At 40.7% G+C, this 20,751-nt stretch overlaps 1 protein-coding gene across 2 annotated transcripts in view; it reads right to left on the bottom strand.

Moving 5' to 3' along the window:
* VPS13D (vacuolar protein sorting 13 homolog D) overlaps positions 1-20,751 on the bottom strand; it is a 239,477-nt gene that overhangs the window by 87,090 nt on the left and 131,636 nt on the right. For both annotated transcript variants that reach the window (XM_065885784.1, XM_065885795.1), the window contains 5 exons: positions 20,629-20,745; positions 19,650-19,799; positions 14,932-15,081; positions 13,878-13,974; positions 11,694-11,842 (listed from right to left, as the gene is read on the bottom strand). In XM_065885784.1, the coding sequence (XP_065741856.1) occupies positions 11,694-11,842; positions 13,878-13,974; positions 14,932-15,081; positions 19,650-19,799; positions 20,629-20,745 (663 nt within the window). The remainder of the gene's footprint in view (positions 1-11,693; positions 11,843-13,877; positions 13,975-14,931; positions 15,082-19,649; positions 19,800-20,628; positions 20,746-20,751) is intronic.

Genomic DNA, 20,751 nt, shown 5'->3' with positions numbered 1-20,751 from the left:
TTTTTGACTGAAGCATACCACACATACAGAAAGGTGTACTAATCAAATGTACAGTTCAGTGATTTTTCTCAAAGTAAACACAACCGTGTAACCACCACGCAGACCAGAAAGTCGGTTATTATCCCCAACTTGGAAGCACCACACCACCACCCCCTCTTTGTGGACCTCCCATCAAGGCCCCCTCTTCCCTCAAGGTAACCAGTATGCTTTTTTTTTTTTCCTCCAGTATGCTTTTTTTAAAAAATAAATTTATTTATTTATTTATATCGGTGTTTTTTTTTGGCTGTACTGGGTCTTTGGCGCTGCGTGTAGGCTTTCTCTAGTTGCGGTGAGCGGGGACTACTCTTCGTTGTGGTGCGCGGGCTTCTCATCACAGTGGCTTCTCTCGTTGCGGGGCACAGGCTCTAGGCGTGCAGACTTCAGTAGTTGTGGCTCGCAGGCTCTAGAGCGCAGGCTCAGTAGCTCCATGGCATGTGGGATCTTCCCGGACCAGGGCTCAAACCCGCGTCCCCTGCATTGGCAGGCAGATCCTTAACCACTGCGCCACCAGGGAAGCCCGTGGTAACCAGTATCTTGACTTCCAGCACCACAGCTGAGTTTTTCCTGCTTTGAATTTTATCTAAATGCAATCATCAGTATGAACTTTATTGTATGTGGCTTCTGACATCAACAGTAAGTCTGTGGGTCACTAGGTTGTTGCACACAGCTGCAGTTTAAACACAGCTGTCAGTGCTACACAGTATTCCAACATATGAATAAAACTATTTAACCACTGCTGTTGATGGAACAGTTGTGCTGTTTCCATTTTTTTGCTATTATGTATGATGCTGCTATGAACATTCTTGGACATGTCTTTTGGGGCACATTTGTACGCATTTTTCTTGAATATCTACCTGGAAGTGGAACTGCCGGGTCATAAAGAACGTACACATTCAACCTTATAGCCTACGCTGCCAAGCAGTTTTCCAAGGCAGCTGAACTGGCTTACTCTCCCTGCAGCCGTCTATGAAATATCCTGTTATGCTACATCCTCACCAACACTTGGTAAAGATAGCTTTTTAGAAATTAATTAATTTATTTATTTATTTATTTTTGGCTGTGTTGGGTCTTTGTTGCTGCGCGCAGGCTTTCTCTAGTTGCAGCGAGTGGGGGCTACTCTGTTGCGGTGCGTGGGCTTCTCATCACGGTGGCTTCTCTTGTTGCGGAGCATGGGCTCTAGGCACGCGGGCTTCAGTAGGCACACAGGCTCAGTAGTTGTGGCTCGCGGGCTCCAGAGCACAGGCTCAGTAGTTGTGGCGCATGGGCTTAGTTGCTCCACGGCATGTGGGATCTTCCCGGACCAGGGATCGAACCTGTGTCCCCTGCATTAACCACTGCGCCACTATGGAATTCCCAAAGATAGCTTTTTAAAAAACAAATATTCTAATGGGTGTGTAATGGTAACTCAGTGTGGTTTTAATTTCCATCTTCTTGTTGAAGGATGAGATTACGCACCTGATAATACACACATCAGCCTCGTGGATATACATTTTTGTTAAGTTCCTACTTGAGTCTTTTGCTCATTTTCATAGTGGATTGTCTGTTTTTTCCTTATAGTTTTGTAGGAGTTTTTCTTATACATTCTGTATACAAGTCTTCTGTTTCATGAATATACTGCAAGTATCTTCTCCCATTATGTGACTTGTCTTATCACTCGTTGGTGTTTTTTGATAGCAGACATTCTTAGTTTTAATGAAATCCAACTTAACAATCTTTCCCTTTATGGAAAGAACTTTCTATGTCATAGTTAAGAAATTACCTACACTAAGGTCATAAAGATATTCCCATATGTTTACTTATAGAACTTTTATTGTTCTACTCTTCACATCTAAATCTACAATCTACCTGAACGTAATTATTATGTAAGTTCTAAAGCACAGATCAAGAAGCATTTTTTCCACATGGGTATCTAATCAACTGAATAATATTTATTGAAAGGCCATCCTTCCCCTTATTGTAGTACAGGGTAACTTTGTCATAAGTCAAGTGAATGTACTTATATGTGTCTGTTTTTGGATTCTCCTTTGTGTTTCATTTTGCCCTGCCTTCTGCCAATACCACACTGTCTTAATTACTATAGTTTTATAATAATTTTGAAGTATGTTAGTGTAAGCTCGCCAACTTTGTTCTTTTTCTTCAGAACTACCTTGGTTACTCTTTGCACTTTTTATCTCCAAATGAATTTTAGAATCAGCCTGTCAATCTGCCACCAAAAAAACTGCTAGAATTTTCATCAAGACTCTATTGAATCTATAGATCAATCTGAGAAGAAACGACAACTTTATAATATTGAATCTTCCAATGTATTAACATGGTGCACCCCTTTACTTGTTTAGCCCTTTTAAAATTTCTCTCAGTAATATTTAATTGCTTTCTGTGCAGAGGTCTTGTACACACTTTGTTGGATTTATTCCTAGGTATCTGTGGTACAGTAAAAATGGCCACAAATTCTTTGTATCTTCTATCATTAGCAGAGTCTATTTCCCCTTCGCCTGAGCCTGCACTGACCTTGTAACTTGCTTCAAACAATAAAGTGCAGCAGAAGTAACGTGCAATCTCTGAGCTTTGGCCTCAAGAGATCTTGGAGCTTCTGCTCCGCCCTTTTTGATGTTTCCACCATGTGAAGAGGCTGAGACTAGCTTCCTTGAAGACGAGAGACCACGTGGAAGGGGGTCTATTGACAGCCAACACCAAGCGCCTGACACGGTTGTAAGGTCATCTCATATACCCTTTGGTCTCAGCTGACTGGCAGGTGACTGCAGCCACATCAATAACCACAAGTAAGTCCAGTGGAAACAGCACCCAGCTAAGTCCAGTCTAAATTGCTGACCCACAGATTTGTCAACAAATAAAATGGTTGTTTTAAACTACTAAGTTTTGGCATGATTCGTTACACAGCAATAGATGATATTGTATTTGATGTTTTCTTAATGGTGTTGTAAAGACATCTTTCAAATTTTCCTTTTCTCTGACATATAGAAATACAGCTGATTTTTGTACAATGTCTTCAGTGACCTTGTTAAATTTACTTACTTATTCTAATAACTGTATATCCTTTTAGATTTTCTAGGTAATCATGTTCTCTGCAAATAATAAAGTTTTCATTTTCCTATTCAGTCTTTATACCTTTTATTTATTTATTGCACTGGCTAGGATCTCCAGCATAACAGTGAACAGAAGTGGTGAAAATGGCCATCCTTCCCTGCTTTCAAGAGGTCATCACTGTGTATGATATTTGGGGTAGCTTTTTTATGGAGACACTTTATCAGATTAAGGCAGTTCCTTTCTATTTTTTTGTTTCCTGAGTTCTTATCATAAATGGATGCTGAATTTTGTCAAGAGACTTCTGTGCAACTATTGAGATAATCATATTTTTAAATTCTTTCATTCTGCTGATGTGGTGAATGACATGATTTATTTGGAAATGTAAAGTAAACTTACAACCCTGGCATAAACCTGATTTGGTTATGATATACAGTTGGCCCTTGAACAACGCGAGGGTTAGGAGTGCCAATCCCCTATACAGTCAAAAATTCTCATGTAGCTTTACAGTCAGCCCTCCATATCCACAGTTCCACATCCACAGATTTGACCAACCATGATCATGTAGTGCTGTATTTACTGGGGAAAAAAAAAAATCAGTATATAAGTGGACCCATGCATTTCAAACCCCATGTTGTTCAAGGGTCAACTATATTTTTCTTCTTATATATTGCTATATTTGATTTGGTAACATTTTGTCCAAATTTCTTTCTTCTATGTTTGTGAAAAAATTCTAGTCTGTAATATTCCTTTATTATCTGATTATGTTAAAAATATAAATTACAGTTTTCTGGTAAACTTCTTGAACACATTTACACTTATTTTAAATTCTGTGTCTGATAATGTCGACATCTGGTTTCTCTGTTTCTAGTGTCTGTTTCTAGCGTCTGTTTTTTCTCTTGATAGGCCTGGTAATCTGTGATGGAATGCTATACTCTGTATAAAAACTTATAGATTTTAAATGAGTCTTTAGTTTCTGGCAGGCAGTTAAAGAGGCTTATTAATCCAATCAGTGTTTTCAAGGCTGGCTTTCAGTCCTTGTAAAAATAATCTTGGTCTGTTTCCATCTTTATAAGGTTTGGTATAGTCCTTCAGCAGTCTCAACTGAAAACCAATTCCATTCCTCCCCTTGTAATCTCCCCAGCACCATAAAACTGCTAAAAGATCTATTTAGTTAGCCTCTTGGCTGCTACTTTTTGCTTGGCTTCTCTCAGACTACTTAGAAATTGGCATCTGCTTCAAGAAACAAAACAGCTCAGACTATTGGGGTTTCTGTTCTGCCTGTCCCTTCTCTGTAAGATATGAGCCCCTCCACACCTACGGTCAATTAATCTTCAACAAAGGAGGCAAGAATATACAGTGGAAAAAAGACAGTCTCTTTGGCAAGTAGTGTTGGGAAAGCTGGACAGCTGCATGTAAATCAATGAAGTGAGAACATTCCCTCACACCATGCATAAAAATAAACTCAAAATGGCTTAAAGACTTAAATATAAGACATGACACCATAAAACTCCTAGAAGAGAACATAGGCAAAACATTTTCTGATGTAAATCGTAGCAATGTTTTCTTAAGTCACTCTCCCAAGGCAAAAGAAATCAAAGTAAAAATAAACAAATGGGACCTAATCAAACTTATACGCTTCTACACAGCAAAGGAAACCATCAACAAAACGAAAAGACAGCCTACGGACTGGGAGAAAATATTTGCAAACAATGAGACCAACAAGGTCTTAATTTCCAAAATATACAAACAGCTCATATAACTCAATAACAAAAAAACAACCCAATCAGAAAAAGGGCAGAAGGCCTAAATAGACGTTTCTCCAAAGAAGACATACAGATGGCCAAAATGCACATGGAAAGATGCTCAACATCCTTAATTACTAGAGAAATGCAAATCGAAACTGCAATGAGGTACCACCTCACACCAGTCAGAATGGCAATCATTAAGAAGTCTACAAATAATAATAATGCTACAGAGGGTATGGAAAAAAGGGAACCCTCCTACACTGTTGGTGGCAATGTAAATACATGCAGCCACTATGAAAAACAGTATGTAGATTCCTTAAATAACTAAAAATAGAGTTGCCATATGATCCAGCAATCCCACTCCTGGGCATATATCCAGAGAAGACTATTTCGAAAGGATACATGAACCCCAATGTTCATAGCTGCACTATTTACAATAGCCAAGACATGGAAGCAACCTATATGTCCATCGACAGATGAATGGATAAAGAATATGTGGTGTGTACACAAACACAAACACATACACACACACACACACACACACACAATGGAATACTACTCAGCTATTAAAAAAAAATGAAACAATGCCATTTGCAGCAACATGGATGGACCTAGAGATTATCATACTAAGTGAAATAAGTCAGAAAAAGACAAATATCATATAATATCACTTATACGTGGAATCTAAAATATGATACAAATGAATTTATTTACAACACAGAAACAGACTCAAAGACACAGAAAACAAACTTGTAGTTACCAAAGGGGAAAGGGGGGGTCAGAGGAGGATAAATTAGGGGTTTGGGATTAGCAGATACAAAACAGATAAACAACAAGGTTCTACTGTATAGCACAGGGAATTATATTCAATATCCTGTAATAACCTATAATGGAAAAGAACATAAGTATAACTGAATCACTTTGCTGTACATGTGAAACTAACACAACATTGTAAGTCAACTATACTTCAATTAAAAAAAAAAAAAAAAAAAAAAAGATCTGAGCCCCTCAATTACCAGGTCTCTCAGTAGCAATGGAGTCTCACTCTTGCTTGGCCAGCCCTGTGAGGCTGCCCAAAGCTTTCCTCGGATTCTCTGACTTTGGGCAGTTGCTTTCTGCTTGACTTATTTACCTTTCTCCCTACACCACTTACAAATTAAGAGTTGTCTCAAAAATAAAACCAGAGTAAATGCTGGGCTCACCTTATCCAGTCTCCTTCCTCTCATAAATCGTGGCCCCTCAAGTACTGGCTGTCTTGGTAACTTTCCAATACCTTCAAACAGACTTTTGGGCTTTTTTCAATCTAGCTTTCTTTGTAGTTCTCAGCTGGTTTGGGTCTGCTATAAGCCAGTTAACAATTTTTGGATATGGCCTATTTTCCAATTAACAATTTTTGGATATGGTCTATTTTCCAATTATATTTTTATTTAACATGATGGACATTTTAGGGATTTTAGAGAGCATGCCAAATACTCTTCTTTTTTTAAACGTAAAAACACTTTTCCATGCTAATAATGTCAGTAAATCTCTCATCTACTTGGAATTTATTCTTATACAGAGTGTGAATAATAAATTTAATTTTATATTTTTCCATATGGCTAATTAGTCCAATAGCATTTATTAAAACATCTATATATTCTCCACTGAATTGAAATAATTTAATATAAATGTGCAATTTACTGGACTTTCTATTTTATTTTCTCACTTTTTTTTAATCCTTCAGCATGTATTTTCAGAGTCTGCTTTAAATTCTTCTGGAACAAAAGCATGTTTAATTGAAATGAAGTTATATAATTGAAGAAAACCTAGATGAAATTGTCTAAAACCAGAGTGGGAGAACTTTTCTGTGACTCAAAATTCAGATTCAAAAGGCAAAAGGCTGATAAGTTTGACAACATAAAATAGAAAGCTTCTGTATGATTTTAAAAAACATACGCACACCAAAAGCAAAGTAAAAACGACAAATGAAAAACCAAAGAAAAAATACTTGCAGCTTTTAACAAAGACAAAACTTCTATAAAGAGCTTCTAAAATAAGAGGAGATAAAAGACCTATAAAATGATTTTTAAAATGGACAAGTGATATGACCAGACAGTTTAGTTCACAGAGGAGAAAAATGGCCCTTTTTAATAAACATATGGGTTAGGAGAAGAGAAGAAACAAACAGAAGAATAACAGGAGAACCAGCAAGGACAACGCCAAGAACAGGGAGGTCAGCAATATCAAATATGGCAGAGGATCTGACAAAGATGAGGACAGAAAAAAGCCCACTGCATCTGGTGCCTTGGGAAGTCACTCGCAACCTCCTACTAAATTTCAGGACAAAACATTTCGGAGATTAAGAGCATCCTCAAGTTAATTCAGCCTAACACTCTTATTTCTTTAAAGAAATAAAACCAAAGAAACGTTAAGTGGGTGGCCTAAACTCCTGTAGCTAGTTATTAGCAGATCGGAGACTTGAACATGCTCATTTTCACAACCACAACTACCTAACAGGCAGAAAGCATGAAGACCAGAAAAGAGGATTATTTTACTTCTCCTGAAAAATGTTCTGCTATTCATTCTTGAATGTCTCACCCATGCACATGGTGAGTGATGATGAAGTGAGCAGGCACTATTCTCCCCATTTCACTGACACAGAAACTGAGGCCCCGTAGCCTCAACTGCTTTGCTCAGACCCACAATAAATAGATATGCTAGTAGAGCCAGGTACTGACATCAGTTCAGCAGTTTGTTTTGTCAATACAACTCTGAGCATTACTTTCTTCTCAGAAGAGAGGAAATGAGATCAAAGCAAAGGCATACAGCAAAAAGCTTTGTACCCCAACTTTCTCATTGCAACCAAACAGTGAAGAAGGAGAACCACACATAACACAAAGACTTTGAAACCTCTACTAAGTTGTCAAAGCCCTCATGAGAGACACTATCCCCTTTCTGAGTGGCTAATGTGCTTTGTCTGAACCAAGGAAGTATTCTGGCCTTTCAGTAAAAATGATCTTTACCTGGTACTGCTTTGGGGCCTCCCGCATTTGAAAAAGCTGAGATATGGCACACTGGTATGAATTACTCTGCCACTTTCAGGTTGTTCTGGTGAGTCAAAGTACAGGAGATGAGAGTTTCCCTCTTTCCGAGCCAAACAGGGCTTTTTCTTGTAGTAACTGAATGACTAATCAAATACAGTAGTATACAAAGTTGATGCTTATTTACCCAAGTAGCAGACAGTTTCCTGTTATAAAATGGATTCTGGAGAAAGCAATCTGTGCTCATAAGTTCCTAATAAAAATAGGAAAATGTCTATTCCTACTTCCGCCAGATAAAAACCGCTGAAGTCTTCCAGAAACTTTATAGAGTTGAAAGAAGAAATACCTGTCCATATGCCATAAGGTCTCAGATCACAAGCTAGTCCCTGGGCCATGTCCTTTCCTTTCTTAGTTTATCCTGCACTAAACAAAACTGTCTGGAATTCATTCTTTAAAGGTTTATTTATGGTACATAGAGACTGTTTATGTGAAGCAGGGTATTTGCCCACTTGCCTCTTGGGACAGTGTTTAAAACTACAGGGATATTTCCCTCTCTGGCACTTTCTGAAATACAATTAACAATACTGGATCTTTTTTCCTTTTAACAAATCTGGTTTTTATTTAGGGAGGGGAGGAAAAAGTAAAGGGTCTGAAGTTTCCCAACAAATTATTTCAAGCCTTTGAGAAGACAGTTTTAGGCTTTTTAAATAGTGTCTTTGTTTGAAATTCCCCCTCACCCCCACCCTCTTGCTCTCCGACCATTAAAATGTGGGTTTTCTTCCAAACTAGATTGCTCAATTAAAGCCCTTCTTTTGTAATACCCCAATGCTCTAAATGGGAAAAGGGCTGCTGCAGGCCACCTTATGAAACCTTTTAAAGGCTCCTGGACTCTTTTGATCTTTAAGAAAACTGAAAGAACATATAAACTACCTGGCACTTTCAATATTATTCTGCTACTCTCTGACATGCAAACTTGGGAGAATAATGGCGAATGGGTGGGTGGGGGGGCGGGGAATGCCGTGCTTTCGTCTCTGCATTTGTGAGATGGAACTATTATCTCCCCCTTCTTCCATCGCAGAGTAAGGAATCCAATTGAGATAGCAGATGTGAAACTGCTTTGAGTCCTTCTGAACAGACACTCTATCTGGCAATAATGTACCCTCGGTGTAAACCTGAAGAGACTTCCCTCTGAGACTTCTGACAGCCTCGCTTCTGGCCTGGAGTCAAGAGAATCAAGATAATTATGCCTTCAATACCAAAGACATGGTTACCTTTTAGTCAGACTCTTATGATTCCTGCTCTGGGACAGGACTCCATTTCCTAAGCACATACTTTTAGCCGTTACATATTCATCTCAAAGAGCAGACTGCTCTTCCTAAGAGCTACTAATAAAGGGATATTACTCTGTTAGAAAACTATTTGAATAAATGACATTATTTTATGAGTCCCAGACTCCTCGAGGAGAAGGCAAGACACAATAAAATGGTGACTTCTGTAAGCTGAGAATTTAACTCTGACATCCCAATTCCCAGCACCCTGTTTGAAACATTAAGGTACCACATTCAGGGTGTCCCCCGCCCCACACCTCATAATGTGGCTGCTCCACTGAATCTGTTTAGCAATCATCTGAAAAATGCCTTGAAAATGTTCCTTCAATATAGCGCCAAATGAAACACTCAACCTAGACGACTCCCAGTGTATTGCATGCAGGGTGAGCGTGCAAGCATCAATACCAAGGAACTGGGGGCCTGAAGCTACTTCAACTGTAGAAAATCATACTGCATTTGTTAGTGTGGGGGGAAACCTTCTACCAGGAGCAATTTGGAAGGAACAATTAGGTGTCTGTGTTTCTTAGTAAGATGATTCAGAAAACAAGAAGTCCTTAACTCTCAGGAAATGCTTGACACTGGTTTGTTGGGTGAGTGCCAAGTGTTCTGGGGGAATATGTACTTTATCAAACAAACCCATTCCAAAGGGTCACATAAGTCAAGTGGATACTTGTGGATATTAGCAAGATAGTGGTTTTCCCATGGTTTCCCCCCCACTCCCATGCTAATTATAAGTATCTTTAGTCTCCTGGGAAACATGAAGTTAAAGCTAATTAAGCAGACAGGACAGTCCATGGAGAAGGCCCTGTTCTCAGGATGGTTGCAGGAGCTCCCCGGTCCCGACCTGCATTCCCAACTACTCATCCCGTTTGCTGCCTTAATGAAGCAGTCACCCTTGCCCTGTCCTTACCCCGAAACGACTTGATTTGGACCAGACTACTGACTTGTTACCTATAAGTCTATTTTAGAAGTTGTGAGCTGGCAAATCGTGGGCCACATGAGGCCCACACATGTGTTTTGTTAGGTCCACAAGGCTTAAAAACAAAAACAAAAAAATTCAAATCGGTTGCCAACATTTAAAAACCAGGAGATTCCACATAAAAATCCAGATTTCCGGCTTCACTTTAAAAATCCGAAGATCTGGCAACACTGGGTTCACATTCCCCCGCCCCCTGCAGATGAAGAGTGCACACTCTGAGGGCCATGGTGCCCCGGGGCTGCTTCGCCAACTTCACTGCTGGCACAGTTCCTGCAGGCATGGAAATGTATGACTCCAGGTTTATTACTTACCTGTCCACATCTCTAGCTACTCCTGTTCAGAAAGAGAGACCACCCTGCAGCATCTTAAAGGAGGCAGCATGGGGCAGTGGGAGAGCCTTCGAGCGGTGGTTAGTGGGGAGGTAGATGCCCCGATACCCATCTTCAAGTGCAACAGAGGAAAGAACCAGAAGTAAGGGGTGCAGGCTGCAGGGAGGCAGATGTAGACTCCGCCTAAGGAAGGACCTTCCAACAATCACCTGGGTTCTACTCCTGCTCCAACTACACAGGCTTCAGTGACCAAACACTGTGAACTCCAATATCCTTGTTCATCAAGCAAGGGGATCATTAAGGACTCACAGAGCTCTAAAATCCTCCGCCTCCTTATGTTCTAAGGGACAGCACAGCAGAGGGGTAAAATGTATATAAACTTTAGAGTCAGATAGGCTTGGATTTGAATTCTAGAAGCATCCCTTAATTTTAATAGATTTTACTGCAGAAAATAAAGATGGTATTCAGACTGTATCTGTCAAGTGCATATCCAGATGCTCTGTAGGAATGTCCCATCCTAATATGGTGGGTAGGGGAGGCCACACCTTGGTGGGTAAGTGACCGCGTCATCCTTGAAGGTGGTACACATTTCCACCGTCAACCATTCAAAAAGAGGTGAGTACTTAGGAGGCGAGAAGGAGGGCAGGCAGGACTCGGGCACAAAAAGAAGATATTGTCTTGGCTACAGCTTTTCTCTCGAGTCTGGGAGCGGCCCTAGGAAAGGAGGCTTTTACCTCACTGAGATGAGCCAAGAGCTAAGCAGAGGGCAGATGGGGTTTTATGTAATTCTGTGTTTACTCTCTTTCGTTACTCTTTAATCTTGAGCAAAGTCATACTTAAACATTACAAAAAAGAAAAGAAAAGGAATATACAGTTGACCCTTGAACAACACACTTAGTTTGAACTGCATGGTCCACTGACATGCGGATTTTTTCAACAGTTTACTCGGATGCAGAACCACACATAACGGAAGTTATACGCAGACTTTCAATTGCGAGGAGGGGTGGGTGCTCCTAACTCTCACACTATCCAACGGTCAACTGTGCATATGTACATACACATATGAGTCGATAAAAGTTCTCAAAAAAGAAAATCTGTAAAAATATCTGCTACAAATGATGATGCTGGACGGAAAAAGCAAGTGGTAAACACACTCATTCTTTTCCAAGGAGAAGTCATTTTTAAAACTTACCCAGCTAGCAGCTCACCTTGAGATCCAGTGGTAGCTTGTTGGAGGTGAACACGCTCAGCTTGATCTGGGGGATGCTGATTTTGAGATTTTCAAAGTAGTATCGAATTGGCGTCCCACCTTGCTCAGCTGTCTTTTCGTGGAGGTTTTCATCGTATTTTTCCACCTCTGGTACAAAGGTAGAATTGTTTTCTTGAAAAGTAAGTTTCCTCTGAAGTCTCATGATTCAAATACTTTCGTTCACATTGAAAAGAAACTCACAGAAAAATGTAAACGTCTATTTGTCTAAATTTAATTTTTTAGGGCTCAGTAATATGTACAGTATCCTGATGCCATTTCTTTGTAAAAGTAGATCTGGTTCATGTTGCTGATCCAAAAAGTACAATAGCTTAATCTTTTGATTTGTGACTCTATTACCATCTGGCAGATATCATCTCTGGAAAAAATAATCCAGGTGGGAAAGCCAAAGGTCATGGGTGTGCTTGATGGCAATGCGTTTTCTAGAAACCATGTCGTTACCATTATTATCATAAATGACCCAGATTATCTGAATTTATTTCAGAAAATGATATCTAAGTAAGTACTTGGAGTGTAGATTAACTGGATCATCATGAACAACATGACCAATTAAATGATGAATCTGAGCGAAACATAATGCCTTGAAAAGAAACAGGCAGCAGGCTATAAAGAACCAACATCACGACAAGTGGCTCTCTCTCCCCAACAGTGGACATCATTTAAATAGCAGAGTGGAGGCAGATTTCTCACTTGTTATCTCATGAAGCAAAAGGGATGAACACAGGCTAAAACACAGCAATGTGCTCTTCAACTTGATGCTGTCCCCACACCCATGTGGGCAGGTTATTTGCACTTGGATTCATGTGCTTTTAGAAACAAAACCAAAGAGACTGTACATATCTACATATCAAACAACTTTATACTGTAAGCTTTTATATAGTTCTATTTATAGAAAGAAGGGAATAGGTTAAAAAAAAAAAAAAAGATACCGCAACAGAGATAGGCTTATCTGTATTCAGGGAACAGGAATAGTTATAGAAGGCAGAGGAGATTCCTCAATGAAAGGCAGGCAAGGATTTTACAAAAGAGTCTAAATCCACTAGACAATGCTTGGGGAGAAATTTATTTAGAGCAACTTACAAGAAAAGCGTGTCCAATCAAATTTAAAGTAAAACTTCCCAGGAAGGTACCAAAAGAGAACAGAGAGCCTGGCAGTGGCTCTCTGAACACAAATAAACACTGGTGTTCTGACCCAAAGTGGAGAACGCAGCACTAAACAGACAGGATCTGCTCCTGATCCCAAAGACACTTACTTAAAGCTTAAAGTCTAAGTCTGGGGTAAACAGAGCAAAAATATCTTTCTTGCACTGTGTGCGTGTATGTTCATATGTACACACGTCCCCAGGGATTTTTCCCCCCCTTTAGCCTACATGGGCAGATAAACATTAAAAGTCTCTATCTTACCATTTCTTTAGGCTCAGTATTTAGTTTAGTCTTCAAAAGACTAAGCATTACTGACTTCTTTCTAAGCTGTATATACAGTCTAGCAAAGGCCATGATGAGGCATCTAAAATAAAGAAACGACAGCTACATAATTTCTGTGGCACTGCTGGAAAATTTAGGTCTTTCAAAAGCTTATCCTACTCCCCTCTCCAAAGAAGAGTAAAGTAACTAGAAACATTTGTAATTACATTAAGGCATAAGGGTATAGATGTGAAAAAAAGTTAAGGAGTTGAGGCTAGCCAATTTTTTTCCTCAGCTAAACCCAAGGAACTGCCGAAGGGATTTCTGATTCTTGGCCCTGAATCTGTTTAATAAACAAAGGTTAGGAAACAAAGTGGTTTGCTAAATGACTAACATCATTTCTGCCATCTTAAAGCAGATGAGTCAAAAAACATGAGACAAAGAGGAACAATATACTGCTTCCCAAAAGCTTGCCCCTGGGTATGCTGGGACACCAGAGACCCTTGGAGCAGCTTCTTCCGTACACAGATACACCTCAATACCTGTCAACAAGCAATACTTAGAAAGAGAACTGAACCACAAACCTTAGCTTCCCAGCTCAGACTATGAAGTGGATAGAGAGCTTGCCAGGCATTCAGAGGCCACCTATTTTCACAAGCAGACTAAAAAATGCCACCCTTGGGCCAATTCCCAGATACACACCTAGAACATTCGACATTACCTGATTCTGCCTGATCGTAGCCAAAGAAACTCAGCAGCTTGAGGAGCAGTTTCTCCTCAATTTGTACCGTGAATCTCTGAGCCGTGACCATCAGATGCTAGAGATAAAGAAATTCTGATTTACAGTGCGAATGCCAGAGGAACTCTCATCCGCGCCCTAAGAAGGCCCCCGTGATACGGCGTGGTCTCTTTACTTGTGTGATTTCATAATCATACTGCCAAATTTTTTCTGGCTCATCTCTCTCTACACTGTTATAATGAATCAAAAATTCCAGAAGATGTTTAGTAGACGATTCTCCATCCTATTGCTTGGTTCCCAGGGCATCTGTGTCTGGTTAGTCAGGATTATACTTTCAGATGCACTGTGGTATATGGTACTGAGCTCACATGGACAGCAGCTAGTTTAAGGAGCAGAGCTGGGCTTGTGAAGTTGAGGGCCACAGGCAGGCTTGACCCCACTGGCGCTGGTGACAAAGGACCAGAAACATGAGAAGCAACGTCTTAGCTCCCACTTTTCCAGAATTTGGTGTTGTAACGCTAGCCTGTACATGAAGACTACTCCAGGAAAGAAAGTTGATCACTTCTGAATGATCTGCTTTTAGTAAATAGTGTGGCAGCTTACAGAGGAGGATGCCTGTCCCAAGGGCAGGCCCCTCCTATCCCTTGTCCAGTAGTCTTGGATTATTATTTTTTTAATTTATTTTATTGAAGTATAGTTGATTTACAATGTTGTGTGCTAATTTTTGGATTATTATTTTAATAATGTATCGAGATCATGCCTGGTCACGAGCAATCTAGAAGATGCTACACTTTCCTGCAGAGACTTCACGCTGACGAATACAGACTCTGGCCCCTATGGATTCCGTACTATTGCCCGCTGAATCATCGACAACACAACTGAGAATCTGAAGTTTTAAGAGGAGTTTCCATCAATTCCGCTACACAATGTATCGAGTCGCTTAGTGCCTTACCCCCACTGGACTATTTCCATCCACAGCCTGAACTGCTGCTCTGAGCCTTGGCTGCGAGAGGACAAATCAAGCCCACCAGCCTACCTTGTAGATGTTGGTCAGCGCACTCTTACTGGGGAACTTCACCGTGTTCACTTGCACGGCAGGGCCTGTCTCAATGACCTCATTCTCATTGCTCAGTGGAGTCACAAAGAGCATGAAGGGCTGCGTGGTGCCAAGGAGCTGATTGTCCACCTAGGACATGAAAAAGCAGCAACAAAAACAGACAAATTGCTCAGTTTTCATTTTTACCTTTAACTAGGTCTCACAATATGCAGGTCATTCAGAAAGTACTTTTGGAAATATATTCTCACTAAAACCAGCAACAATAATAGCAATAGTTAGGAGCTATACTTTATCTGGTGAGTGCTGTGTGCCACGCACCGAGCTGGTCCCCTCACAAGCATTATCTCAAGTCCCACAACGGCCAGCCCGTCCAAGTTATCAAACTCAGGGCTCTGCTGCATCCTCACCACAACCTCGTGGGGATCATCACTGTCCTCATGTCACAGACAAAGAAGCTGAGAAGAGAGTCCCCTGCCTAAGGCTGCACACCTAGTCAATGACAGAACGAGAACTTGACTCCACTTCTCTCTGTCCCCAAAGCGAACGCTCTCAACCACTAGGCTATAAATGCTTCTCTTGCTCCAAATTCCCTGAAGAACTCAAACGAGAGAATCAGTAGCAGATGGCTACCAAATGGGCACAGCTGCCCAGCCTAAAGTCAACTCCCTTCTAGGAATGGAGTGACGAAAGCAGTGGCACCAGGGACTGCTCTATTCACCCCCACATCAGCACCATCACCGAGAACACACTCTCCACACTCAGGTAAGTTTATGGACATCCGGAGGCTCACGGCGGGAAGCAAGCATCTTTACTTTGTTTTGCCCTAAAGGCCCACACTTGGAAGAGGAAAGAGGAGAGAACATGTGTCGGGTACCCCTAAGCATACTTCCTACACATCACCTAACACATCCCTCACTACAACCCTAAAGGTTAATTGTTATTCCTCCCCATTTTACAAACAAGAAAACAGAAGCTTAGAGAAGTTAAACTACTTGCCCACACTATTACTACTATTATATTCACCAGGTATAATAGTAAGCAGGAGAGTTGGGATTCAAACGCAGGTATTTCGAGCATCAAGCCCTTGACCTTTCCACTGTATCACATGGGTTCCCACAGAACCATTCTGTACAGTCACTGCAGATGGTCCTTCTGTTGGCTTTCAAGGTGCAGAGAGAAGGGCAAGGGACCTAGAACGCTTCTTCTAACTTCCATTCTTGCCTCCTACCATGTGCTCTCTATACAGCAGCCAAAATGATCTTTCAAAAACACAAATCATGTCCCTCCTTCCTGGACACCCTGCAGTGGCTTCCCTTATCTCCTAGGACAGGACAGCACTCCTCAGCACAGCCTCCAAGGGCCCACCTGATCCAGTCTCACTACATACCACTCTCCTCCAGGCTCGCCACCATGCCTGCACACAAGCCTCCCCATTGTTTCTCAAAGATGGGCAAGTCTCTCCTCCGTCAGAATTTTCCGGAACATTTTCCCCACAGTATACCTTTTGTCTGGTTTTCTCATTCTATTCTTCCAAGTTCGGCTCAGCTCCCACTTCCTCAGGAAGACCCTCCCAGGCCACCTTACCTAAAGCAGCAGCATCCCTCTTTATTCTCTCACAGCGGTTACCCCAGGTTGGAATTATTTGTTTGCTTGCTCGCTCACTTATTGGCTGATTTCTTCCCTAGTCTGTTAGCTCAGAGAGCAGAAACTTCATCTTTTGAGTCATGGTGGTATCTCCAGAGCCCAGTGCCATGCCCAGCACACAGATAACTCAGTTAGAATTCACCCAGTGAGTGAATCACCTGTCACACCCAATAGAAATGACAATAAAGTCTCACCTTACTCTGACCTCTTCTTTGTTCTTTACCCAAATACATTTGACACAAGTGTACTAACTGCAAATTTCTGATTCTTGTTTCAGTCTCCCAATTAGATTTAGACACTCCCGAAGGGTGGGACTATATCTTCTGTTCTTAAAAATTTTTCCTCATAGCACTGTAATCACAGTAAGCTCTCAAATCTATTTATTTTCTACAATTTACAGCACACATGAAATCAAGAGGTACTACAGGAAAAAAAATCTTTAATTACAGTAAAAAGTCAATGAAATTAATGAACAGCAAATGATTCCTTGGATCTTCTCTGGAAGATCAAAAAAGAAAGACAAGGAAATAGAGGTGGCAAGATATTAACTTTTTATCCTCAAACAAATGGGAGGTCATTAGCCTGAACTCTTTACTATTTGTGATATATGATGAAAGAAAAAATTCTTCTGAAAAGGGGTTTTGGCATGATAATCCTTTAACATTTTTTTGTAGTGTGGATCTGCTGGAAATGAGTCCTTTTAGCTTTTGAATGTCTAAAAACACCTTTAATTCACCCTTGTTTTTGAAAGATATATTTGCTGGGCACAGACTTCTAGGTTGGCAGGTTTTTTTTTCCTTTCAACACTTTAAAGATGTTGCTTACCATATTCTCACTTGCATTGTTCCCAATAAGAAACTGGCTGTCATTCTCACCTTTGTTCCTTGTGAGGAATGTGGCTTTTTTAATCTGGATGCTTTATCACTGGTTTTGAATAACTGATTATGATGTACCTTGGTACAGTTTCCTTCATGTCGTACGTGTGGCAGGGCAGGGGAGAGGCACAGGGGACGGTGTGAATGTGGATTTGTGTTTGAGCTGCTTCTGTGAGTTTATAGTTTTCATTAAGTTTGGAAAATCTATGGTCAAAATCTTTTTTTAAAAAAAATAAAATTGAATTTCATGCTTTTAATTTTTTTTTAATGTTTATTTATTTGGCTGCATCGGGTCTTAATTGCAGCACATGGGATCTTCATTGCAGCATGCGGGATCCTTCACTGTGCCACACGGGCTTCTCTCTAGTTGTGGCATGCGAGCTCTAAAGCACGCCGGCTCAATAGTTGGGGTGCACGGGCTTAGCTGCCCCTCGGAATGTGGGATCTTAGTTCCCCAACCAGGGATCAAACCCACATCCCCTTTGTTGGAAGGCGGATTCTTAACCACTGGACCACCAGGGAAGTCCCTAATTCATGACTTTTAAAAGTTATTCATGTTTTAAAAAAAGAAAAAAGGCAGACATTTACTAACAACAAGAACAAAACCCTCTAACAAACATAATAATTACAAAATTCCTTCCAATTTTTTTTTTTTTTTCCTGTCTCCTCTCTCTCCTCTGGGGACTCCAATTATCCATATATTAGGTTGCCTAAAGTTTTCTCATAGGTCACTGATGCTGGTCTCTTTGTGGGTTTTTTTCCCCTTGGATTATTTTTCTCTGGGTATTTCAATTTGGACAGTTTCTCTTGTTATGTCTTTAAGTTCACTAATCATTTTTTCTGCACTGTGTCATCTGCTACAGATCAAATCCAGTGTTTTTTCCATTCCATTTTAATCTCTAGAAGTTTGATTTGAGATTTTTATATCTTCCATGTCTCTACTAAACTTTTGGAACATGTAGAATAGAATACAGTTACAATGAGTTTTAATGTCCTTCTCTGAAAATCCAAACATCTGTGCTAGCTCTGGGTTACTTCTGAATGATTATTCTCCTCATTATATACTGTGTTTTCCTACCCCTTTGCACACCTGGTAATTTCTGATAGGATGCCACATACTGTGATTTTTGCTTTGTTGGGTGCTGGATGTTTCTGTATTCCATTAAATCTTGAGCTTTGTTGTTCAGGGACATGGTTAATTTACTTGGAAACATATTTGATTCTTTCAGAGTTTCCTTCTGTGTGACTGATTTGTTAGCTAGGTCTGGAGCAGTGCTCAGCCTAGGGCACACAGCTCACCACGGAGGCCCAAGACTTTCTGGAAGGCTCCTCCCAATGTCCCATAATTATCAGTTTTCCCAGTGTGGCTGGTGGTGAGCAGCCGGTGCTGTGACCGGTGCTATGGCCCTTTCGGATGGTAGGTTCCTCTCATCTGTCCTTTGCTGACCATCTGCGGGGCCCTCTGCAGATCTCCTGAGATTTCTTTCTGTGCAGCATGCTCCTCCCAGGTCTGCTGTCCTATGAACTCTGGCTCCCTTGGTCTTAGGACTCTTAACCCTGTTCAGCTCATCCACTCTGCTGGGTTCTGTCTCAGTCTCTCCGCCTGGTGACATGGCCTGGAAACTTTTTCACGGCAGCAAGCTGGGGTGATTGCAGGGCTCACCTCTTCTGTTTCCCACCTCTCAGGGATCACTGTCCTTTGTTGCCTGATGTCCAGTGTCTTGAATCTGTTGTCTCCTTACTTGATCTGGATTTTGGGGGTGTTTCAGATAGGAAAGTAAATCAGGTCTCTGTTACTCCACCTTGGTCGGAAGCACAAGTCCACTTCCCTTGTTTTTCTCCCTATGGTGAACTTCAGTTCCTCTAAATTATGGTTAGATGATTTCCGCTGTTTTCTCTATTGGCAAGATGAGGGACCATGGGTCACCTTCCTCCATGCCACCTTGACCAAGTTATCTAAGTTACTGATGGACTAGCTGCTATATTCAGAATTCTGCTCTACAGAAAAATTAGTAAGACAAATATAGGTAAAAGAATTCTTTTCATAGAACGATTTTCTGAAGACCGTAAGAAATTTGTGCCAAAGTACTAAAGTTTTTAGAACATCAAACACTGATCTGGTCGGCTGTTCAGCAGGAAGAAAAGGAGATCAACAAGTCCTAAGCGCCCCCCTCTCACCTGTACATCCCGTATGCTGAGTTCTAGCATATGACTGGTGGCCAGCTGTGTGTAGTGCACATTGATTCCCGTAAGACTTGCAAAGACCAGTTCTTCTGGCACTTTATTAATTAAAGACAACCCAATTCCACCTTCTAACTTCACAAGCACCTGAAAGGAAACCAAAATATGGCACACTGACAGTTTAAAACAGAGCTCAAGGTAGCCAGGAGAGGACAAGGAAATAAATGGCTTTAAATTCCTCTACTTTGCCTCTAAGCAGATGAAAACCATGTAGGAGCTGTATTACTCACCTTGACGGCTCAAATTCCATCATCTCACTAGAAGCCTTCCTCTCCAGGCACACTCCCCACCCCAACCAGAACTCCACAGTGATATGATAACACCTCTACCGGAGCACTGATGACATTCTGCATCTCATTACAGGAAAATAATCATTTGAGAATCTTTGTCCCTATTTGAGAGACAAGCTCTTATTAAGTTATTCACCAAACTTCTATAACATCCAATACGGTGCTTTACATACAGGTGTTTTTTTTTTAAAGATTACTGAATAAATATGGAATAAGTGTGCTTTTTCGCACTTATCTCATGCTCCTTTCCACACTTTTCACTTTCTTTCCAATGCCCAAACAGGGCCAGGGAAACGAAGATGTCAGAGTCAACTGGGGCCAAAAAGATAAAACCTAGTTTGCTTATTCTCAACCTTCACTCCTATTTAAATTCAAATAATTTAGCTTTCTTTATTTTCATCTTACTGTAACAACATTCGTTACATTCTGATTTGACCTGAGCTGTCATTTAAGTAACATATCTACACATTCATGATGTGATAACACTAAATACTAAGAAGTAACACTGATACTTAGAAGTCACAGAGGTCAGAAAGAAAAGAGAAGGTCCCAACTGAGAAAACCAAACAGGAAAATTCTAAACAAATTTGTAATGAAGAAATGACCCTGCAATAGCTAATACGTACTTCCAATTCCTGCTCTGTGTCTGGATTCTTTAATTTCTGCAGCTCTTGATCCATAACAGGAAGTTCATCCACTTCGTATGATGAACGGTCACTTTTCCGTTGAGAGAAATCTGTTATCTGCGG

This window comes from Phocoena phocoena, chromosome 1, assembly GCF_963924675.1.
Source record: "Phocoena phocoena chromosome 1, mPhoPho1.1, whole genome shotgun sequence".
In the NCBI taxonomy this organism is placed as follows: Eukaryota; Metazoa; Chordata; class Mammalia; order Artiodactyla; family Phocoenidae; genus Phocoena; species Phocoena phocoena.
This window is presented reverse-complemented; position numbering and strand designations above follow the sequence as displayed.